Source organism: Calonectris borealis, chromosome 35 (genome assembly GCF_964195595.1).
Source record: "Calonectris borealis chromosome 35, bCalBor7.hap1.2, whole genome shotgun sequence".
In the NCBI taxonomy this organism is placed as follows: Eukaryota; Metazoa; Chordata; class Aves; order Procellariiformes; family Procellariidae; genus Calonectris; species Calonectris borealis.
The window spans coordinates 351,227-370,942 of NC_134346.1; the positions used below are offsets into that span (position 1 = coordinate 351,227).

The window sequence follows — 19,716 nt, forward strand, 5'->3', positions numbered from 1 at the left end:
AAAAAGAAAATAATAATAAAAAAAAATTTAAAAAAAAAAAAAAAAAAAAAAAAACTGGGGAGAAAAAAAAAACCACAAAAACCAAACCAAAAAAAGCTGGAAAAGGTTAAAAAAAAAGCAAAAAAAAAGGAAAATTTCTATACGAACCCCCCCCCCCCCCCAATGTCTATTTTTGACGCGTGTCCCCGGGGACCGTGACCTCCCCCGGCCCCGCCCTTCGTCTGGCCACGCCCCCGATTGGCCCCGCCCCTTATAATAGCCCTGCCCTCTGTCCGCCCCTCCCCTCCCTCCTTAGCCCCTCCCCTCCACCATAGCCCCTCCCCTTCCTCCGTAGCTCCTCCCCACACCATAGCCCCGCCCCTCCAGCATAGCCCCCTTTCTTGGCCCCGCCCCTTCCTCCGTAGCTCCTCCCCTCCATCACAGCCCCGCCCCTTCACTCTTGCCCCTCTGCCATAGCCCCGCCTCTTCCCCTTAGCACCTCCCCTTCCACCATAGCCCCACCCCTTTCTCCGTAGCTCCTCCCCTCCATCATAGCCCCGCCCCTTCCCCATAGCCCCTCCCCTCCACAGTCCCTCCTCTGCTTTCCCTTAGCCCCTCCCCTTCCCCATAGCCCCTCCCCTTCCACCATAGCCCCACCCCTTCCACCATAGCCCCACCCCTTCTTCTGTAGCTCCTCCCCTCCACCATAGCCCCGCCCCTTCCACCATAGCCCCTCCCCGCTACCATCACCCCCTCTTTAGCCCCGCCCCTCCACCCTTAGCCCCTCCCCTCCGCCCCGGCCAGCCCCTCCCTCCCCCGGTGCGTGTCCCCCCCCCCCCCCGTGTGTCCCCCTCCCCCGGGAGGCCGCGTGCGTGACGTCATCTCCCGCCTCGTTCGTTGTTCGTGGGGGTTTTTTTATTTATTTATTTTTACTTTTTTGGGTTTTTTTAAAACTTTTTTTTTCCTTTTCCGGACGGTTTCGGTTTTGTTGTTTTTTTTGGTTTTTTGGTTTTTTTTTGTAACCGCGTGTGTCCGCCCGCCGGGAACAATAAAGAGCTGTACAGAGCCGCCGCCTCCCTCCGTGCGCCCCCCGCCCCCCCGGGACCCCCGGGATGCCCCCACCCCCCCCAGCCCCTCGCAATGGTCTGGCCCTCCGCCCATGGGGTGATCCAGGCACCCCCCCCAAGTCCCATTGGTACGTCCCATCCCCCCCCCAAATCCCCCCCTTGGTACGATCCAGACCCCCCCCCAATCCCCCCCCCCACTTTGGTACGTCCCATCTCCCCCTCAATCCCCCCCTTGGTACAATCCAGACCCCCCCAAAATCCCCCCCCACTTTGGTACGTCCCATCTCCCCCTCAATCCCCCCCTTGGTACGATCCAGACCCCCCCAACTCCCCCCCCCACACACTTTGGTACGTCCCAATCCCCCTCTTGGTACAATCCAGACCCCCCCCAAATCCCCCCCCACACTTTGGTACGTCCCATCTCCCCCCCAAATCCCCCTTTGGTACGATCCAGACCCCTCCAACTCCCTCCCCCACCACCACTTTGGTACGTCCCAATCCCCCCCTTGATACAATCCAGACCCCCCCACATCCCTCCCCCCCACTTTGGTACGTCCCATCTCCCCCCCAAATCCCTCCTTGGTACAATCCAGCCCCCCACAGTCGCCCCCCCCACTCCAGCCCCCCCCAATAACGCCCCTTGGTACGTCCCAGCCCCCCCCAAATCCCCTCTTGGTACATCCCAGCTTCCCCCCCCCCCCACGCCGCGTTGGTTCCTCCCGCTTCCAACATGGCGGAACCCCGCCCTGACGTCACGGCAGCCGAGCGCGGGGGCGTGGCCGCGCGGCGATTGGTCCCCCAGCCCCGCGCGGGGCGGCGGTGATTGGTCGGTCGGCGGCGACCAATAGGGAGGCGGGATGTTGAGGGGTGGCCGGCGGGGGAAGGGGGAGAGAGAGGGAGCGAGAGCGGGAGTGAGACGGGAGGTGAGGGGGGGGGGGCCGGGGGGGTCCCGGGGGGCTCCGGGGTCCCGGGGGGGGACCGGGGGGTCCCGGGGGTCCCTGAGGGGGGACCGGGGCCTGCGGGGACCGGGGGGAGCCGGGGTTGAGGGGGGCGAGGGGGGTCTGGGGGGGTCCTGAGGGGGAATGGGGGTCTGGAGGGGGTGTGAGGGGGGTCCCAGGGGGCTGGGGGGGGGCTGAGGGGGGTAAGAGGGGTCTGGGAGGGTCCTGAGGGGGAATGGGGGTCGGGGCAGGGGGGTTAGGGGGGTAAGAGGGGGCTGGGGGGGGGTCCTGTGGGGGAATGGGGATCTGGGGGGGGTCCTGAGGGGAATAAAACGGATCTGGGGGGGGTCCTGAGGGGGAATGGGGGAGTTGGGGGGGGGTTGAGAGGGAATGGGGGGCTGGGGGGGGGAGCTGAGGGGGTTAAGAGGGGGCTGGGGGGATTCTGAAGGGGAATGGGGGTCGGGGCAGGGGGTGCTGAGGGGAAATAGGGGTTTTGGGGGGGGCTGAGGAGGGTAAGGGGGGTCTAGGGGGGATCCTGAGGGGAAGTGGGGGTCTGGGGCAGGGGGGTAGAGGGGTCTGGGGGGGGGTCCCGAGGGAGAAGGGGGTCTGGGGGGGATCCTGAGGGGCAATGGGGGTCCGAGGGGGTGAGGGGGGGACCCCGAGGGGCAGACAGTGTCCGTGGGGGTGAGGGAGACCCCAACAGAGTACGAGTCTGGGGGGCGGAGGGGGGGCTCTAAGGGATCCTGGGGGATTGGGGGGCCCTGAGGGATCCTGGGGGGCTGGGGGGGCTCCAAGGGATCCAGGGGGGCCCTGAGGGGGGTGGATCTGTGGGGATTGGGGGGGATCTAAAGGGTCCTGGGGGGCCGGGGGGGGGGTAAGAGAGGTCTAAGGGGACGGGGGGACCCTGAGGGGGGATGGATCTGTGGGGATTGGGGGGGATCTCATGGATCCTGGGGGGGCCCTGAGGGGGGATGGATCTGTGGGGATTGGGGGGGATCTCATGGATCCTGGGGGGGCCCTGAGGGGGGATGGATCTGTGGGGATTGGGGGGGGATCTCATGGATCCTGGGGGGGCCCTGAGGGGGGATGGATCTGTGGGGATTGGGGGGGATCTCATGGATCCTGGGGGGGCCCTGAGGGGGGATGGATCTGTGGGGATTGGGGGGGATCTCATGGATCCTGGGGGGGCCCTGAGGGGGGATGGATCTGTGGGGATTGGGGGGGATCTCATGGATCCTGGGGGGGCCCTGAGGGGGGATGGATCTGTGGGGATTGGGGGGGGGATCTCATGGATCCTGGGGGGGCCCTGAGGGATCCTGGGGGATTGAGGGGGCCCTGAGGGGGGATGGATCTGTGGGGATTGGGGGGGTTCTCATGGATCCTGGGGGGTCAGGGGGACCCTGAGGGATCCTGGGGGATTGAGGGGGCCCTGAGGGGGGATGGATCTGTGGGGACTGGGGGGGATCTCATGGATCCTGGGGGGGCCCTGAGGGATCCTGGGGTTCCTGAGGGGTGTAGTCAGGCTTGGGGGGGGGGCGGGTTGCAGGGGACCCCCAGGTTTCGGCCTGGTGTGGCTCCGGGTCCCCCCCCCCCTGCTCCTTTCTAACCCCTTCCCCCTCTCCCTCCCCAGCCCCCACCCCCCACCCCACCCCCCCTTTCTCCTTTTCCCATGAAGCCCCCCCCTTCCTCCCCGCCATGTCGGAGCCCTCGGAGGAGACGGTGCTGTACGTGGAGCACCGCTACGTCTGCTCGGAGTGCAGCCACCTCTCGGCCTCGCTGGAGGACGCCCTCCTCCACCAGCAGCACCACCTGGGCCCCCAGCAGCAGCAGCAGCAGCACCACTACGAGCTGGTGGGTTTGGCGGGGGATTACCAAGCTTTGGCGATGCCGGAAAGCAGCCAGTACCAATGTTTGGAATGCGGGCAGCTTTTGGTATCGCCGGGGCAGCTGTTGGAACACCAGGAGATGCACATCAAGTTGTTGGGACAAGAAACCGAAGCTTCCCCCGGCGTGAAACCCCCCGCCGGCGCCGGGCAGATTCATTACGAGTGCGTGGAGTGCAAAGCTCTCTTTGCCAGCCAGGAGGTTTGGTTAGCTCACCGGCAAAGCCACCGCGCCGATCCTCCCGCTTCCCAAATCCTCGGGCAAGGTCAAAACCAAGCGTTGGTGGATCTGGAACATTCTTACCGTAAACCGGAGGAGGAAGAGGAGGAGGAAACCGGGGCGGAGAGCGGCGGCGGGACGGTGCAGCTCCTCCTCTACGAGTGCGGCGAGTGCCTGCAGCTTTTCCAAACCCCCAAAGACTTTTTGGAACACCAAGCCGCTCATTTGGCCTCCCCGGCGCTTAACGGAGCCGCTAACGAAACGCCGGCGGCCGCCGACCACAGCTACGAGCTGAAGGACAGCCCCGAGGCGGCGACGGCGGCGGCGGCAGCGGCGACACCGACGCCGCCGGCGCGGCGTCCGGCCGAGCACCGTTGCGCCGAATGCGAGCAGCTCTTCCCCACGGCCCACCAGCTCCAGCTCCACCTGCGTTGTCACCGTTTGGGGGCTTTTCAATGTCCCCTTTGCAGCAAAGTCCTGCCCTCCCCCCCGGCCCTGGAGCAGCACCTGGGGGGTCACAGCGGCGAATCCCACTTCCTCTGCCTGGATTGCGGCTTGGCCTTCGACACCGAAGCCGTCCTCCTGGCTCACCGCCGCACCCACTCCCCCAACCCCCTCCACCGCTGCCCCTGCGGCAAAGCCTTCGTCAACATGACCAAATTCCTCTACCACCGGCGCACCCACGGCCCCCCTCCCGCCTCCCGCCCTCCCCCCGAGACCCCCCCCGCCTCCGAAGGCTCCCCCCTCCCCGCGCAACCGGCGGCGGCGGCGGCGGCGGCGCTACCCTTGGCCGTCATCTACTCCTCGGAGGCGGGAGAAACCCCGGCTCCCAGTTACCGTTGTCTGATGTGCAGCAAAGTTTTTTCCAAACACCCGCAGCTGGCCCGGCACCAACGCTTCGTCCACCGCCTGGAACGGCGCCACAAGTGCCCCACCTGCGGCAAAATGTTCAAAAAAAAATCCCACGTCCGCAACCACCTCCTGACCCACACCGGCGAGCGACCCTTCCACTGCAAGGAGTGCGGCAAGAGCTTCAACTCCCAAGCCAACCTCCTCCGGCACCGCCTGACGCACACCGGCGAGCGGCCCTACGAGTGCGAGGTCTGCCACAAGCGCTTCACCCAATCCTCCACCCTCCGCCAACACCTTTTCGTCCACAGCCGCCGCTACCCCTACAAGTGCCAGGAGTGCGGCGTCCGCTTCCACCGGCCCTACCGGCTCCTCATGCACCGCTACCACCACACCGGCGAATACCCCTACAAATGCCAACAGTGCGGGCGCTCTTTTCTCCTCCGACGCCTTCTGGAGGTTCATCAGCTCAGCCACGCCGGACGGCAACCCCAAATCTGCGCCGGTTGCGGCGCCGCTTTCGTCACCTCCCTCCAGCTGCGCGAACACAAGTGCGGTAAAATCAGCCGGCGTTTCGAGTGTCCCACCTGCGGCAAGAAGGTGGGATCGGCCGCCCGGCTGCGGGCGCACGAGAGGGTCCACGGCGTTCCCGGCGAGACCCCGACGCCGCCGACGCCTCCGCCGCCGGTTTCTCCCCCGCCGCCGCCTCGCCGCCCTCCCTGCCCCAAAAGCTTCGAATGCGGCGACTGCAAGAAGCTCTTCAGCACCGAAACCTCTCTCCAAGTCCACCGCCGCATCCACACCGGCGAGCGACCCTACCCCTGCCCCGATTGCGGCAAAGCCTTCCGGCAATCCACCCACCTGAAGGATCACCGCCGCCTCCACACCGGCGAGAAACCTTTCAAATGCGAAGAATGCGGCAAAGCCTTCGCCATCGCCGTCCGTTTGGCCGAACACCGCCGGATCCACACCGGCGAACGACCCTACCGCTGCGAGGCTTGCGGCAAAGCTTACCGATCCTTCTCCAACCTCTGGAAACAGAAACACCGAAAGCTTCACCAGCAGCAACGGCTCCAGCGCGAACGCGAGGTCCTGGCCGAGGCGCAGGCGGCTGCCGGCGCCGTCGCCGGCGTCGCCGAGGGCGCCGACGGGCAGGACTACGGCAGCGCCTTGGCCATCATGGAAACCATCGAGATCTACCCCGCGCCCCCCGAAAACGAAGCGCCCGGCGTTACCCAGGGGGGGGCTCTGGGTGACGTCACCGGAGGGGGGGTCTGAATTGGGGGAGGGGGGTGGGGGTGGGGGATCCCAGGGATGTTCCCCGGGGGTCCCAGCTCTGCCCTGGGAGGGTCTCACCCCCATTTTGGGGACTGGGGGACACCCCATCACTCCCCAGGGACATTTTTGGGGGTCCCAGCTCTGGCCTGGGGGGGTCTCACCCCCATTTTGCGGGCTGGGGGACCCCCCCTCACTCCCCAGGGACATTTTTGGGGGTCCCAGCTCTGGCCTGGGGGGGTCTCACCCCCATTTTGCGGGTTGGGGGACCCCCCCTCACTCCCCAGGGACATTTTTGGGGGTCCCAGCTCTGCCCTGGGGGGGTCTCACCCCATTTTGCAGGTTGGGGGACCCCCTGTCACTCCCCAGGGACATTTTTGGGGGTCCCAGCTCTGGCCTGGGGGGGTCTCACCCCCATTTTTGGGACTGGGGGACCCCCCCTCACTCCCCAGGGACATTTTTGGGGGTCCCAGCTCTGCCCTGGGCGGGTCTCGCTCCCATTTTTGGGACTGGGGGACCCCCTGTCACTCCCCAGGGACATTCCCGGGGGTCCCAGCTCTGGCCTGGGGGGGTCTCGCCCCCATTTTGTGGGCTGGGGGACCCCCTGTCCCCCCCCCGGGACACCCACATTCCCCAGCCCTGCTCTGGGGGGGTCTCACCCCCATTTTGGGGATATGAGGGGGCTGAGGGACTCCCTGTCACCCCCCAGGGACATTCCCAGGGGTCCCAGCTCTGCCCTGGGGGGTCTCGCCCCCATTTTGGCGACATAAGGGGGCCAGGGGGATGTCATCTCGCCCCCCCCGGGGACATTTTGGGGTTCCCAGCCCTTTCCTGGGGGGTCTCACCCCATTTTGGGGGCCTTGGACCCCCTGTCACCCCCCTGGGACCCCCACATCCCCCCGCACCCTGTCCCGGAGGGTCTCACCCCTATTTTGGGGGGGTAACGGGGCCAAAGTCCCCCTGTGCCCCCCCCCCCAGAGTGCAGCAGGGTCTTCCTCCCACCCCCCCAGCCCCATGCACCCCCATTTTGGGGGGTCAGCAGGGCTGTGCCCCCCCCCCGGATTCAGGCGGGTGTTGCTCATCGCCCCCCCCCCGTGTCCCCCCCCATTGCCGCGGGGGGGGGGCAGTTAATTCCTGATGCAATTAAAGGAGAGAAACAGACCCAAAATGTCTTTATTGGGGGGTGGGGGGGGGCAACAACCCCCGGGGGGGGGGAATTCCTCCGGGGGGGGCAGGAGGGCAGTTAAGGGGGGGTGTTGCCCCACGGGGGGGGGGCTACTGCCCACGGGGGCGGTTATTACCCCACGGGGGGGGCTATTGCCCCACGGGGGGGGGGGTATTACCCCACGGGGGGTTATTATCCCTTGGGGGGGGGTTATTGCCCCACGGGGGGGTTACTGCCCCGTGGGGGGATGTTATTGCCCCGTGGGGGGGCTATTGCCCCTGAGGAGGGGGTTATTACCCCACGGGGGGGGTATTACCCCTGGGGGGGCTATTGCCCTATGGGGGGGCTATTGCCCACGGAGGGGGTTATTGCCCCGTGGGGGGGCTATTGCCCTGGTGGGGGGGGGCTATTGCCCCACGGGGGGGATATTATCCCTCGGGGGGGGTTACTACCCCTTGGGGGGGTGTTATTACCCCGGGGGGGGGGCTGTTGCCCCACGGGGGGGGTTATTGCCCCTGGGGAGGGGGTTATTGCCCCACGGGGGGGGTTTATTGCCCCGGGGGGGGCCATGTTGCGCTCCCCCCACCCTCCCAGCGGTGCCGCAGGTGGGGCCGAGCCCCGCCCCCTCCCTTTCCGCCCCGCCCCCTCGCCCCTCCCCTCAGCCCCTCCCCTTCCGCGCGCTCCCAAAAGCCCCCCCCCCCCCCGCCACCGCCCCCGGGGCCGCAGCCCCCGCCGCCCCCCCCCCGGACGGACCCACGCGGGGGTGGGGGGAAGGTCGCCCCCCTCCCCCCCCCCCCCCCCCCCAAATACCCCCGGTCAGCACCACCGGGGGGGGGGGACCGGGGAGGAGGAGGGGGGGGGACGACACACACGCACCGGGCATCCGCCCCCCCCCCCCCCCCCCCCCACCTTCCCGGGGGGGCCCCGGGACCGGCCCCCCCCCCCCCATCGCCTCCCCTCGCCGCCGTCGGAGCCGCGTGCAGCGAGGACCGGGGGCCCGGCCGGGCCCTGCCCCCCCCCCGCCCCCCCTCCCCCCCCCCCCCTCCGCCGCCGCCGCCGCCGCACCGGGCGGAGGAGACACGGCTCGGCCCCCCCCCCCACCCCCCCCCGGGCCGGGGGGGCTGCGGCGGCCGCGCACCGCGTCGTGAGTACCGGGGGGGCGCGGGGGAGGGAGGGGGGGGCACCGGGGAGGGGGGGGGACACACACACACGGGGCTGCGCCTCCTCCCCCCCCCCGCCCCAGCCCCCGCCGCAGCCCCCGTCGGGATCCATCACCGGGATCCACCGCCGGTACCGGGCCGCGGGATCCGGGACCGGGATCCAGCTCCCTAATCGGTCCCCGGTACCGGAGCCCCGGTCCCCGGTATCGGTCCCCATCCCCGGTTACCGGGATCCAGCCCCATCCCCGGTACCGGAGCCCCGGTATCGGTCCCCATCCCCGGTGCCGGGATCCATCCCTGGTCCCCATCCCCGTTCCCGTTTCCATACCCGATTCCCATCCCCGGTACCGGGATCCAGCCCCGGGATCCAGCCCCATCCCCGGTACCGGAGCCCCGGTTCTCGGTACCGGGATCCGGCCCCATCCCTAGTTACCGGGATCCATCCTCGGGATCCAGCCCCGTTCCTGCTACCGGTTCCCGGTCCCCGGTACCGGGATCCAGCCCCATCCCCGGTTCCCAGTACTGGTTCCCATCCCCGGTCCCAGAGCCCCGGTTCCCGGTACCGGGATCCATCCCGGGTCCCCATCCCCGGTTCCCGGTACCGGGATCCATCGCCGGTATCGGTCCCTATTCCCGGTACCGGGATCCAGCCCCATCCCCGGTTCCCGGTACCGGGATCCAGCCCCCATCCCCGGTTCCCGGTACCAGGATCCATTCCCGGGATCCAGCCCCGGTGCCGGTTCCCGGTCCCCATCCCCGGTCCGGAGCCCCGGTTCCCGGTCCTGGTCCCCGTTCCCGGTCTCCATCCCTCCCCCCCCCCCCTCCCCATTTCTCCCCCTCCCCCGCACCCCCCGGTACCGGTTCCCCCTCCCCCGGTGCCCCCCACCCCCCACCCCCGCATCCTCCCGCTCCATCCCACGGCCCCTCCGTCCGTCTGTCCGTCCGCCATCCCGCCCGCCCCTCCCTCCCTCCGTCTGTCCGTCCGCCATCCCTCCGTCCGTCCCTCCACCTCCCCGGCCCTCCGTCCGTCCGTCTGTCCCTGCGTCCATCCCTCCATCCCTCCGTCCGTCTGTCCGTCCCTCCATCCCCCTGGACCTCCGTCCGTCTGTCCGTCCCTCCATCCCCCTGCATCCCTCTGTCCGTCTGTCCTCCATCATCCCCCCCCGTCCGTCCGTCTGTCCCTCCGTCCATCCCTCCATCATCCCCCCCGTCCGTCCGTCCATCCCTCCATCATCCCCCCCGTCCGTCTGTCTGTCCCTCCATCATCCCCCCCCTCCCCGTCCGTCTGTCTGTCCCGCTCCCCCCCCCCGGCCCCCATCTCCCCCCCCCCCCCCTTTGGGGGTGCCCGGGGCAGGAGCAGCCCAGGGGGGGTCCCCCAGATTTGAGGGGGAGGGTCAGAAATACCCCCGGGGGGGGGGCAAGGCCTTGGGGTCCCCCCAGATTTGGGGGGGGGGGTGTCACAGGCAGTGCCTGAGGGGGGTCCCAAATCGGGGGGGCAGGTTTGGGGGGACATAGGCCGGGGGGGTGTCCCAAATTGGGGGAGAGGGAGGGACGGCCCCGTGGGCCGGGGAAAGGGCCGGCGGGTGGGGGAGGGGGCGCCCCCGTCCCCCTCTTCCCCCCCCTCCCTCCCGCACCCCCCCCCCGCCGTTGCCTGGCAACAGCAGCATCCTCGGGAGCCGAATCCCGTTGCCCGGCAACGGTTACCGGGACACGGGGCAGCTGCCCGGGGCATGAATGGGGCTGCGAGACCCCCCCCCCCGCCCCGGGACCCCCACCGGTGCCCCGGGAACCCCCCCCACAGACCAAGCCCCCGCATGTGGTGTCCCAGGACTCCCCCCAGGTGCCCCGGGACCCCCACCCAATGACCCTGGACCCCCCCCCATGGAGCGGGGACCCCCCTCCCAGTGCCCCAGGACCCCCCCCCCCGCATGACGGGAGGACCCCCCCCGGTGCCCCAGGACCCCCCCAGGACCCCCCCATGGAGTGAGGACCCCCCATGGTGCCTTGCCCCCTCCCCAGTGCCTCAGGCTCCCCCCCCAATGCCCTGGGACCCCCCCCAATGCCGAATCCCCCCCAATGCTGGACCCCCCCAAGTCACCTGGGACCCCCCAAGTGCCCCGGGATCGGGGCCAGGGTGGGGGGTTTGGGGGGGGTGAGGGAGGACGGGGGGGGGTCCTGGGGTGTTGGGGTGCTGGGGGGGGCCCTGTGGGGGGTGACAGGGGGTCCCTGGAGAGCTGGGGGGTGCTTTGGAGGTCCCTGGGGTGCAGGGGGGGGGTCTCTGGGGTCCCAGGGGTGCAGGGGGGCATCTCAGGGTTCATGGGGGGGTCCCAGGGGTGGGGGTGGGGCTTAGAGGTGCAGAGCAGCATCCCAAGGGTGCAGGGGGGGTCCCAAGGGTGCAGGGGGGGTCCCAGGGGTGCCAGGGTGTTCCCAAGGGTGCAGGGGGGCATCTCAGGGGTTTGGGGGGTCCCTGGGGAACAGGGGGTCTCAGGGGTTCATGAGGGGCATCTGAGGGGTGCAGGGGGGTCCCAGGGGGTGCAGGGGGGTCCCAGGGGTGCAGGGGGGTCTGAGGGGGGACGCCCTGGGGAGCAGGGGGCAGAGGGGTCCAGGAAGGGTCCCAAGAGTGCCCGGGGGTCCCAGGGGTACAGCGTGGATCCCAAAGGTGCAGGGGGGTGCTGGGGGCTCCCTGGGGTGCAGAGGGGTCCCAGGAAGAGCATCCCAGGGGATCAGGGGGGCTGCCATGGCTGCCAGGGGGTCCCATGGGTGCAGGGAGGATCCCAGGGGTTCATGGGGGGTCCCAAGGCTTCAGGGGGTTCCTGGGGGTGCAGAGGGGTTCCTGGGGGTGCAGAGGGGTCCCAGGGGTTCATGCTGGGGGGGTCCCAGGGGCGCGGGGGGGGTCCCAGGGGTCTGGGAGTGCTCCCAGGGGGTCCCAGGGGTGCCGGGGGGGTCCCAGGGGTTCAGGAGGGCTCCCAGGGGGGTCCCAGGGGTGCAGGAGGGGTCCCAGGGGTGCAGGGGGGGGTCCCAGGGGTGCAGGGGGCGGTTCCAGAGGTGCAGGAGTGGTCCCAGGGTTTCAGGAGGGCTCCCAGGGGGGTCCAGGGGTGCAGGGGGGTCCCAGGGGTTCAGAAGGGTTCCCAGGGGGGTCCCAGGGGTGCAGGGAGGAGTCCCAGGGGTGCAGGGGGGGTCCCAGGGGTGCCGGGGGGCTCTGGGGGTCTCCGGGGGTCCCCGCTGAGCGCTGGGCGCAGGCGGCGAGCGTGGCCGCGGCCGACCTTCTCCATGAGGAGCGGGGGAAGATGCCGGCGTCGCCCGCGGTTCTGCTGCTGCTGGTGGCCGCCTTCGCCCCCCGGAGCCGCCAGGGCCTCGCCTCCCTCCTGCATGGGTGAGGGGGCCCGGGGGACGTGGGGGTCGTGGGGGACGTGGGGGCTATGGGGGACGTGGGGACACTGCGGGGTCATGGGGGCTATGGGGGTCATGGGGACATGGGGGGTCATGGGGGTCGTGGGAGCTATGGGGTCATGGGGACATGGGGGGTCATGGGGGCTATGAGGGTCGTGGGGACACTGGGGGCTATGGGGGACGTGGGGACACTGGGACGTCGTGGGGGACATGGGGGTTGTGGGGACTCTTGGGGTCATGGGGACATGGGGGGCTATGGGGGACGTGGGGGTTATGGGGGGTCATGGGGGACGTGGGGGTCATGGGGACATGGGGGGTTGTGGGGGATGTGGAGGCTATGGGGGACGTGGGGACATGGGGGGACGTGGGGACATGGGGGTCATGGGGGTCATGGGGGACGTGGGGGCTATGGGGGTCATGGGGACATGGGGGGTCGTGGGGGCTATGGGGGATGTGGGGGTCATGGGGGGACATGGGGACATTGGGGACATAGAGGCTTACGGGGACACGGGGGGACACGGGGGGGTCCGGGGGTGGGACGCGGGGGGATACGGGGCCCGTCACCCCCCCGGCCCCCCCCCAGCCGCCATCCTGGACGAGCGGTCGGGCTGCGGGCGGGGGGAGCGGCTGGCGCTGGCGCTGGCGCGGGAGCACGTCAACGGCATCCTGGGGGCCCCCGCCCGCGCCCGCCTGGAGGTCGACATCTTCGAGCTGCAGCGCGACAGCCAGTACGAGACCACCGACACCAGTGAGCGCCCGGGGGGCCGGCGGGCACGGGGCGCGGGCGAGGCCGTGCACGAGGGCCTGCGCGGTGGTTCAGGCCATGCACGAGGGCGCGCACGGCGTGCGAGGCCATGCACAAGCGCGTGCAAGGGCGTGCGCGACGTGCGAGGGCCTGCGCGGTGTTTCAGGCCATGCACAAGAGCACGCACGGCGTGCGAGGGCATGCACAAGCGTGTGCAAGGGCATGCATGAGGGCGTGAGCGGCGTGCGAGGGCGTGCGCGGTGTTTCAGGCCATGCACGAGAGCATGCACAGCATGTGAGGCCATGCACAAGTGCGTGCAAGGGCGTGCACGAGGACGTGTGCAGTGTGCGAGGGCGTGCGCGGTGTTTCAGGCCATGCATGAGAGCATGCACAGCGTGCGAGGCCATGCACAAGCGCGTGCAAGGACGTGCACAAGGGCGTGCACGGCGTGCGAGGGCGTGCGCGGTGTTTCAGGCCATGCACGAGGGCGCGCACAGCGTGCGAGGCCATGCACAAGCGTGTGCAAGGGCGTGCGTGACGTGCGAGGACGTGCGCGGTGGTTCAGGCCATGCACAAGAGCGTGCACGGCGTGCGAGGCCATGCACAAGCGTGTGCACAGTGTGCAAGGGCGTGCACGAGGAGGACGTGTGCAGCGTGCAAGGGCGTGCGCGGTGTTTCAGGCCATGCACAAGTGCGTGCACAGTGTGCAAGGCCATGCACGAGTGCGTGCGCGGCGCTGCATTGGAGCGCCTGGGGTGGTGTTGCACAGGCGCGTGCGTGAGGCGCAGCCGTGCGAGGTGCACGAGCGACGCGTGGCCGTGCACGGTGGCCGTGCGAGGGGGACGTGCGAGCCCCCGTGCCCCCCCCCCCAGGTGTGCCAGATCCTGCCCAAAGGCGTCGTCTCGGTGCTGGGTCCGGCCTCCAGCCCCGCCGCCGCTTCCACCGTCAGCCACATCTGCGGGAGAAGGAGGTGAGGGGGGGCCCGGGCACCCCCAGACCCACCCCCGGCACCCCCAGACCCCCCAGGACCCCCATTCCCTCCCCATCACCCCCAGACCCCCCCTGGGACCCCCATCCCTCCCCATCACCCCCCAACCCCCCAGATCCCCCCATGAACCCTGGTGACCTCAGACCCCCCAGATCCCCCTGTGTCCCCTGGTGACCCCAGACCCCCCCATGACCCTGGTGACCCCAGACCCCCATGTCCCCCCCGTGCCCCCCCGTGACCCCAGAACCCCAGATCCCCCATGACCCCTGGTGACCCCAGACCCCCCATGTCCCCCCGTGCCCCCCCGTGACCCCAGACCCCCAGGCCCCCCCATGACCCCCGGTGACCCCAGATCCCCCCATGACCCCCGGTGACCCCTGGTGACCCCAGACTCCCCATGTCCCCCTGTGCCCCCCCATTGGCGGCGACCCCAGCCCCCCCGGCCCCCCCCGGCCCCCCCGTCTGACGGTGCCCCCCAGATCCCCCACATCAAGGTGGGCCCCGAGGAGACCCCCCGGCTGCAGTACCTGCGCTTCGCCGCCGTCAGCCTCTACCCCAGCAACGAGGACGTGAGCCTGGCGCTGGGCCACATCCTGCGCAGCTTCCGCTACCCCGCCGCCTCCCCTCTCTGCGCCAAGGCCGAGTTGTAGGGGGGCACGGGGGGGCACGGGCCCTGGGGAGGGGGGTGTGGGCCATGGGGAGGGGGCACTGGGCGTGGGAGGGGGCACAGGCCCTGGGGAGGGGGTGTGGGCCATGGGGAGGGGGTGCCAGGGCATGGGGACAGGGCACCGGGATGTGGGAAGGGGCACTGGGATGTGGGGAGGGGGCATGGGCCATGGGGGGGGGTGCCAGGGCACGGGGAGGGGGTACCATGATGTGAGGAGGGGGCGTCAGGGCATGGGGAGGGGGTGCCATGGTGTGGGGAGGGGGCACAGGCTGTGGGGAGGGGGTCCGGCTGTGGGAGGGGGTGTGGGGGCACGGGGAGGGGGTACCATGATGTGAGGAGGGGGCGTCAGGGCATGGGGAGGGGGTGCCATGGTGTGGGGAGGGGGCACAGGCTGTGGGGAGGGGGTACTGGGGCATGGGGCTGGATATGGGGGGGCACAGGGGTGGATATGGGGGGCACAGGGTGGGCGTGGGGGCACAGGGATGGATATGGGGGGGCCCAGGGCTGGATTTGGGGGGCGCAGGGTGGATATGGAGTTCATGGGGTGGATATGGGGGGGCGCGGGGTGGGTGGGGGGCCCAGGGCTGGATATGGGGGTCACAGGGTGGGCATGGGGGGTCACGGGCTGGATATGGGGTGGCACAGGGTGGATATGGGGGTCATGGGTGGATATGGGGGGGCGTAGGGTGGATATGGGGGTCATGGGGTGGATATGGGGGGGCGCGGGACTGGATATGGGGTCACAGGGTGGGCATGGGGGCACAGGGATGGATATGGGGGGGCCCAGGGCTGGATTTGGGGGGTGCAGGGTGGATATGGGAGTCATGGGGTGGATATGGGGGGGCGCAGGGTGGATATGGGGGTCATGGGGTGGATATGGGGGGGCGCGGGGCTGGATATGGGGGTCACAGGGTGGGCATGGGGGGTCACGGGCTGGATATGGGGTGGCACAGGGTGGGTGCGGGGGCACGCGCTGGATATGGGGGGGCCCAGGGCTGGATTTGGGGGGGCGCAGGGTGGATATGGGAGTCATGGGGTGGATATGGGGGGGCGCGGTGGGGTGGGTGGGGCCCAGGGCTGGATATGGGGGTCACAGGGTGGGCATGGGGGGTCACGGGCTGGATATGGGGTGGCACAGGGTGGGTGCGGGGGCACCGCTGGATATGGGGGGCCCAGGGCTGGATTTGGGGGGGCGCAGGGTGGATATGGGAGTCATGGGGTGGATATGGGGGGGCGCGGGGTGGGTGGGTGGGGCCCATGGCTGGATATGGGGGTCACAGGGTGGGCATGGGGGGTCACAGGCTGGATATGGGGTGCACAGGGTGGATATGGGGGTCATGGGGTGGATATGGGGGGCGCAGGGTGGATATGGGGGGGCCCAGGGTTGGATGGGGGGGGGCCCAGGGCTGGACATGGAGGTCACAGGGTGGGCATGGGGGGTCACGGGCTGGATATGGGGGGACCCAGGGCTGGATATGGGGGTCACGGGGTGGGCATGGGGGGTCACGGGCTGGATATGGGGGGACCCAGGGCTGGATATGGAGGTCACAGGGTGGGTGTGGGGGCACGCGCTGGATATGGGGGGACCCAGGGTTGGATATGGGGGTCACGGGGTGGGCGCGGGGCGGGGGCGGGTGCGGGGGTCCCCGCAGCACCCCGGGGTGCCCCCCCGCCCCCCAGGCCTGCTGCGGCTGGAGGAGCTGGTGCGGCAGTTCCTCATCTCCCGCGAGACCCTCTCGGTGGCGGATGCTGGACGAGGCGCAGGACCCCACCCCCCTGCTGAAGGAGATCCGCGACGACAAGATCACCACCATCATCATCGACGCCAACGCCTCCGTCTCCCACCTCGTCCTCAGCAAGTGGGCGGGGGGGGGCTTGGGGGGGTTTGGGGGGGCTGGGGTCTTGGGGGGGGTGGGGGGGGTCTTGAGGGAGCTGGGGAGTCTTGGGGGGCTGGGGTCTTGGGGGGAGCTTGGGGGGGGTTGGGGGTTCTTGAGGAGTGGGGGGCTTGGGGGGCTCTTGGGGGAGCCTGGGGTCTTGGGGGATCTTGGGGCTTGGGGGTCTTGGGGGGGCGGGGGTCTTGGGGTGTCTTGGGGGACTGGGGGCTTGGGGGGCTGGGGTCTTTGGGGGGGCTTGGGGGGGTTTGGGGGGGCTGGGGTCTTGGGGGGGTTTGGGGGGGTCTTGAGGGAGCTGGGGGTCTTGGGGGGCTGGGGTCTTTGGGGGGGGTGGGGGGGGTTCTTGAGGGAGCTGGGGGTCTTGGGGGGCTGGGGTCTCGGGGGGGGTTGGGGGGGTCTTGAGGGAGCTGGGGGTCTTGGGGGGCTGGGGTCTTTGGGGGAGCTTGGGGGGGTTGGGGGTTCTTGAGGAGTGGGGGCTTGGGGGGCTCTTGGGGGAGCTGGGGTCTTGGGGGAGCTGGGTCTTGGGGGATCTTGGGGCTTGGGGGGTCTTGGGGGGCGGGGGTCTTGGGGTGTCTTGGGGGACTGGGGGCTTGGGGGCTGGGGTCTTTGGGGGGGCTTGGGGGGGTTTGGGGGGGTGGGGTCTTGGGGGGGTTTGGGGGGGTCTTGAGGGAGCTGGGGGTCTTGGGGGGCTGGGTCTTGGGGGGGGTTGGGGGGGTCTTGAGGGAGCTGGGGTCTTGGGGGCGGGGGTCTTGGGGGGGTTGGGGGGGTCTTGAGGGAGCTGGGGGTCTTGGGGGGCTGGGGTGTTGGGGGGGTTTGGGGGGGTCTTGAGGGAGCTGGGGGTCTTGGGGGACTGGGGTGTTGGGGGGGTTTGGGGGTCTTGAGGGAGCTGGGGGTCCTCTGGGGGCTGGGGTCTTGGGGGAGCTTGGGGGGGTTGGTGGTTCTTGAGGAGTGGGGGGCTTGGGGGGCTCTTGGGGGAGCTGGGGTCTTGGGGGAGCTGGGGTCTTGGGGGATCTGGGGCTTGGGGGGTCTTGGGGTGTCTTGGGGGAACTGGGGGCTTGGGGGGCTGGGGTCTTTGGGGGGGCTTGGGGGGGTCTTGGGGGGTCTTGGGGAGCTGGGGGCTTGGGGGGGTCTTGGGGGGCTGGGGTCTTAAGGGGAGCTTGGGGGGGTCTTGGGGAGCTGGGGGCTTGGGGGGGTCTTGGGGGGTCTTGGGGGGCTGGGGTCTTTGGGAGGGCTTGGTGGGGTCTTGGGGGCTGGGGTCTTGGGGAGCTCGGGTCTTTGGGGGGCTTGGGGGGTCTTGGGGGAGCAGAGGTCTTGGGGGACTGGGGAGGGTCTTGGGGGGCTGGGGGCTTGGGGGAGCTGGGGGCCTGGGGGGGTCTTGGCCCATGGGGCGAGGACACCACAGGGATCCTCCACCATGGGGCTGGGGGCTTGGGGGGGTCTTGCTTGGAGGACACCGTTGGGAGCTGGCGCGGTGGGGCTGGGGGCCGCGGGGCTGGGGGCCGCGGGGGGAGCCGGCGCCGTGGGGCAGGGCCGCCGTGGGGCAGGACCACCCTCTCCCCCCCCCCCCAGGCCTCGGAGCTGGGCATGACGTCGGCTTTCTACAAGTACATCTTGACCACCATGGTGAGCCATGACCCCCGTGACCCCCCCATGACCCCCATGACCCCCCCATGACCTCCGGGACCCCCCCATGACCTCCGGACCCCCAGGACTTCCCGCTGCTGCGCCTGGACGCGCTGGCGGACGCCCCCTCCACCGTCCTGGGCTTCTCCCATGTTCAACACCAGCCACCCCTTCTACCTGGAGTTCGTCCGCAGCCTCAACATGTCCTGGCGCGAGAACTGCGAGCTCAGCCCCTACCCCGGCCCCGCGGTGAGGGGGGACCCCGAAACCCGGGGGGGGACCCCGAAACCCGGGGGGAACCCCCAAACCCAGGGAACCCCCAAAACCTTGTGGGGCATCAAAAGTTTGTTGAGATCCCAAAAGTTTGTGGGGCATCAAAGTTTGTGGGACCCCGAAAACCTGGGGGGGATCCCAAAAGTTTGTGGATCCCAAAAGTTGTGGGACCCCAAAACCCGGGGGAGGACACCCCAAAACCTGGGGGGAACCCCCAAAACCTTGTGGGACCCCAAAACCTTGTGGGACCCCAAAACCTTGTGGGGCATCAAAAGTTTGTGAGATCCCAAAAGTTTGTGGGGCATCGAAAGTTTGTGGGACCCCGAAACCTGGGGGGGGACACCCTGAAACCCGGAGGGGACCGCCAAAACCTTGTGGGATCCCAAAACCTTGTGGGGCATCAAAACTTTGTGGGACCCCAAAACTTTGTGGGACCCCAAAACCCGGGGGGACACCCAAAAGTTTGTGGGACCCCAAAACCCTGGGGGAAAGGCAAACACCTGGGGGAGGTGGGGGTGGGGGGGACCCCCAAAACCCGGGGGGTCGCACCCAAAAGCTTGTGGGACCCCAAAACCCTGGGGGGAGGCAAGCACCCGGGGGAGCTGGGAGGTGGGGGGAGCAGTGGAGGCCCCCAAAACCCGGGGGGGACCCCCAAAACCTTGTGGGGCCCCGTGTCCCCCCCAACTCCCCCCAAGCTGATGCCCAGGGGCTGGTTTGGGGGCGCAGGGACTTACCCTGTCCCCCTGTCCCCCCCATGTCCCCTCGTCCCCATGTCCCCTCTATGTCCCCCCATGCCCCCCATGTCTGTCCGTCCCCCCTGTCCCCTCTATGTCCCCCTGTCCCCCCATGTCCCCTGTGTCCCCCATCCCACCCATGTCCCCATGTCCCCCTGTCCCCCCATGTCTGTCTATCTCCCCCATGTCCCCCCACGTCCCCCTGTCCCCATGTCCCACCCTACCCCTGTCCCCCCATGTCCCCCCGTTTTCCCCTCCCGTCCCCCCACATCCCCCGTCTCCGTCCCCCGTCCCCCCCTGCGTCCCCCATCCCCATGTCCCCCTGTCCCCCCCCATGTCCCCCTGTGTCCCCATGTCCCCCCCCACCCGCCTCCCCATGTCCCCCGTCTCCCCCATGTCCCCCCGTCCCCCCATGTCCCCCCGCATCCCCATGTCCTCATCCCACCCGCGTCCCCCCTGTCCCCCCCATGTCCCCATCCCACCCATGTCCCCCCTGTCTCCCCCACGTCCCCCCGCGTCCCCATGTCCCCATCCCACTCACGTCCCCCCCCCTCCCCCCCGTCTCCCGCATCCCCCCTGTCCCCCCCCTGTCCCCCCTGTCCCCCCCATGTCCCCATCCCACCCATGTCCCCCCTGTCTCCCCATGTCCCCCCTGTCTCCCCCATGTCCCCCCGTTCCCCCATGTCCCCCCGCATCCCCATGTCCCCATCCCACCCGCATCCCCCCTGTCCCCCCCATGTTCCCCCTGTCCCCACCATGTCCCCATCCCACCCACGTCCCCCCTGTCCCCCCCATGTCCCCCTGTCCCCCCCGTCCCCCCATGTCCCCATCCCACCCGCATCCCCCCTGTCCCCCCCATGTCCCCCT

General features: G+C 69.7%; 3 protein-coding genes across 3 annotated transcripts in view; 2 read left to right on the plus strand and 1 right to left on the minus strand.

Moving 5' to 3' along the window:
- Positions 1-19,716, minus strand: part of RPS19 (ribosomal protein S19) — a 127,458-nt gene that overhangs the window by 40,761 nt on the left and 66,981 nt on the right.
- On the plus strand, positions 1,938-6,237 carry ZNF574 (zinc finger protein 574). The gene is made up of 2 exons (XM_075135011.1): positions 1,938-1,969; positions 3,615-6,237. Exon 2 carries the CDS (start codon positions 3,680-3,682, stop codon positions 6,212-6,214), a length of 2,535 nt encoding a protein of 844 aa, XP_074991112.1. The 5' UTR covers positions 1,938-1,969; positions 3,615-3,679; the 3' UTR covers positions 6,215-6,237.
- The window catches only part of ATP1A3 (ATPase Na+/K+ transporting subunit alpha 3), a 36,390-nt gene continuing 32,747 nt past the window's right edge, over positions 16,074-19,716 (plus strand). Inside the window, 2 exon segments of the mRNA XM_075134969.1 lie at positions 16,074-16,186; positions 17,929-18,091. Coding sequence (XP_074991070.1) covers positions 16,074-16,186; positions 17,929-18,091 — 276 coding nt within the window.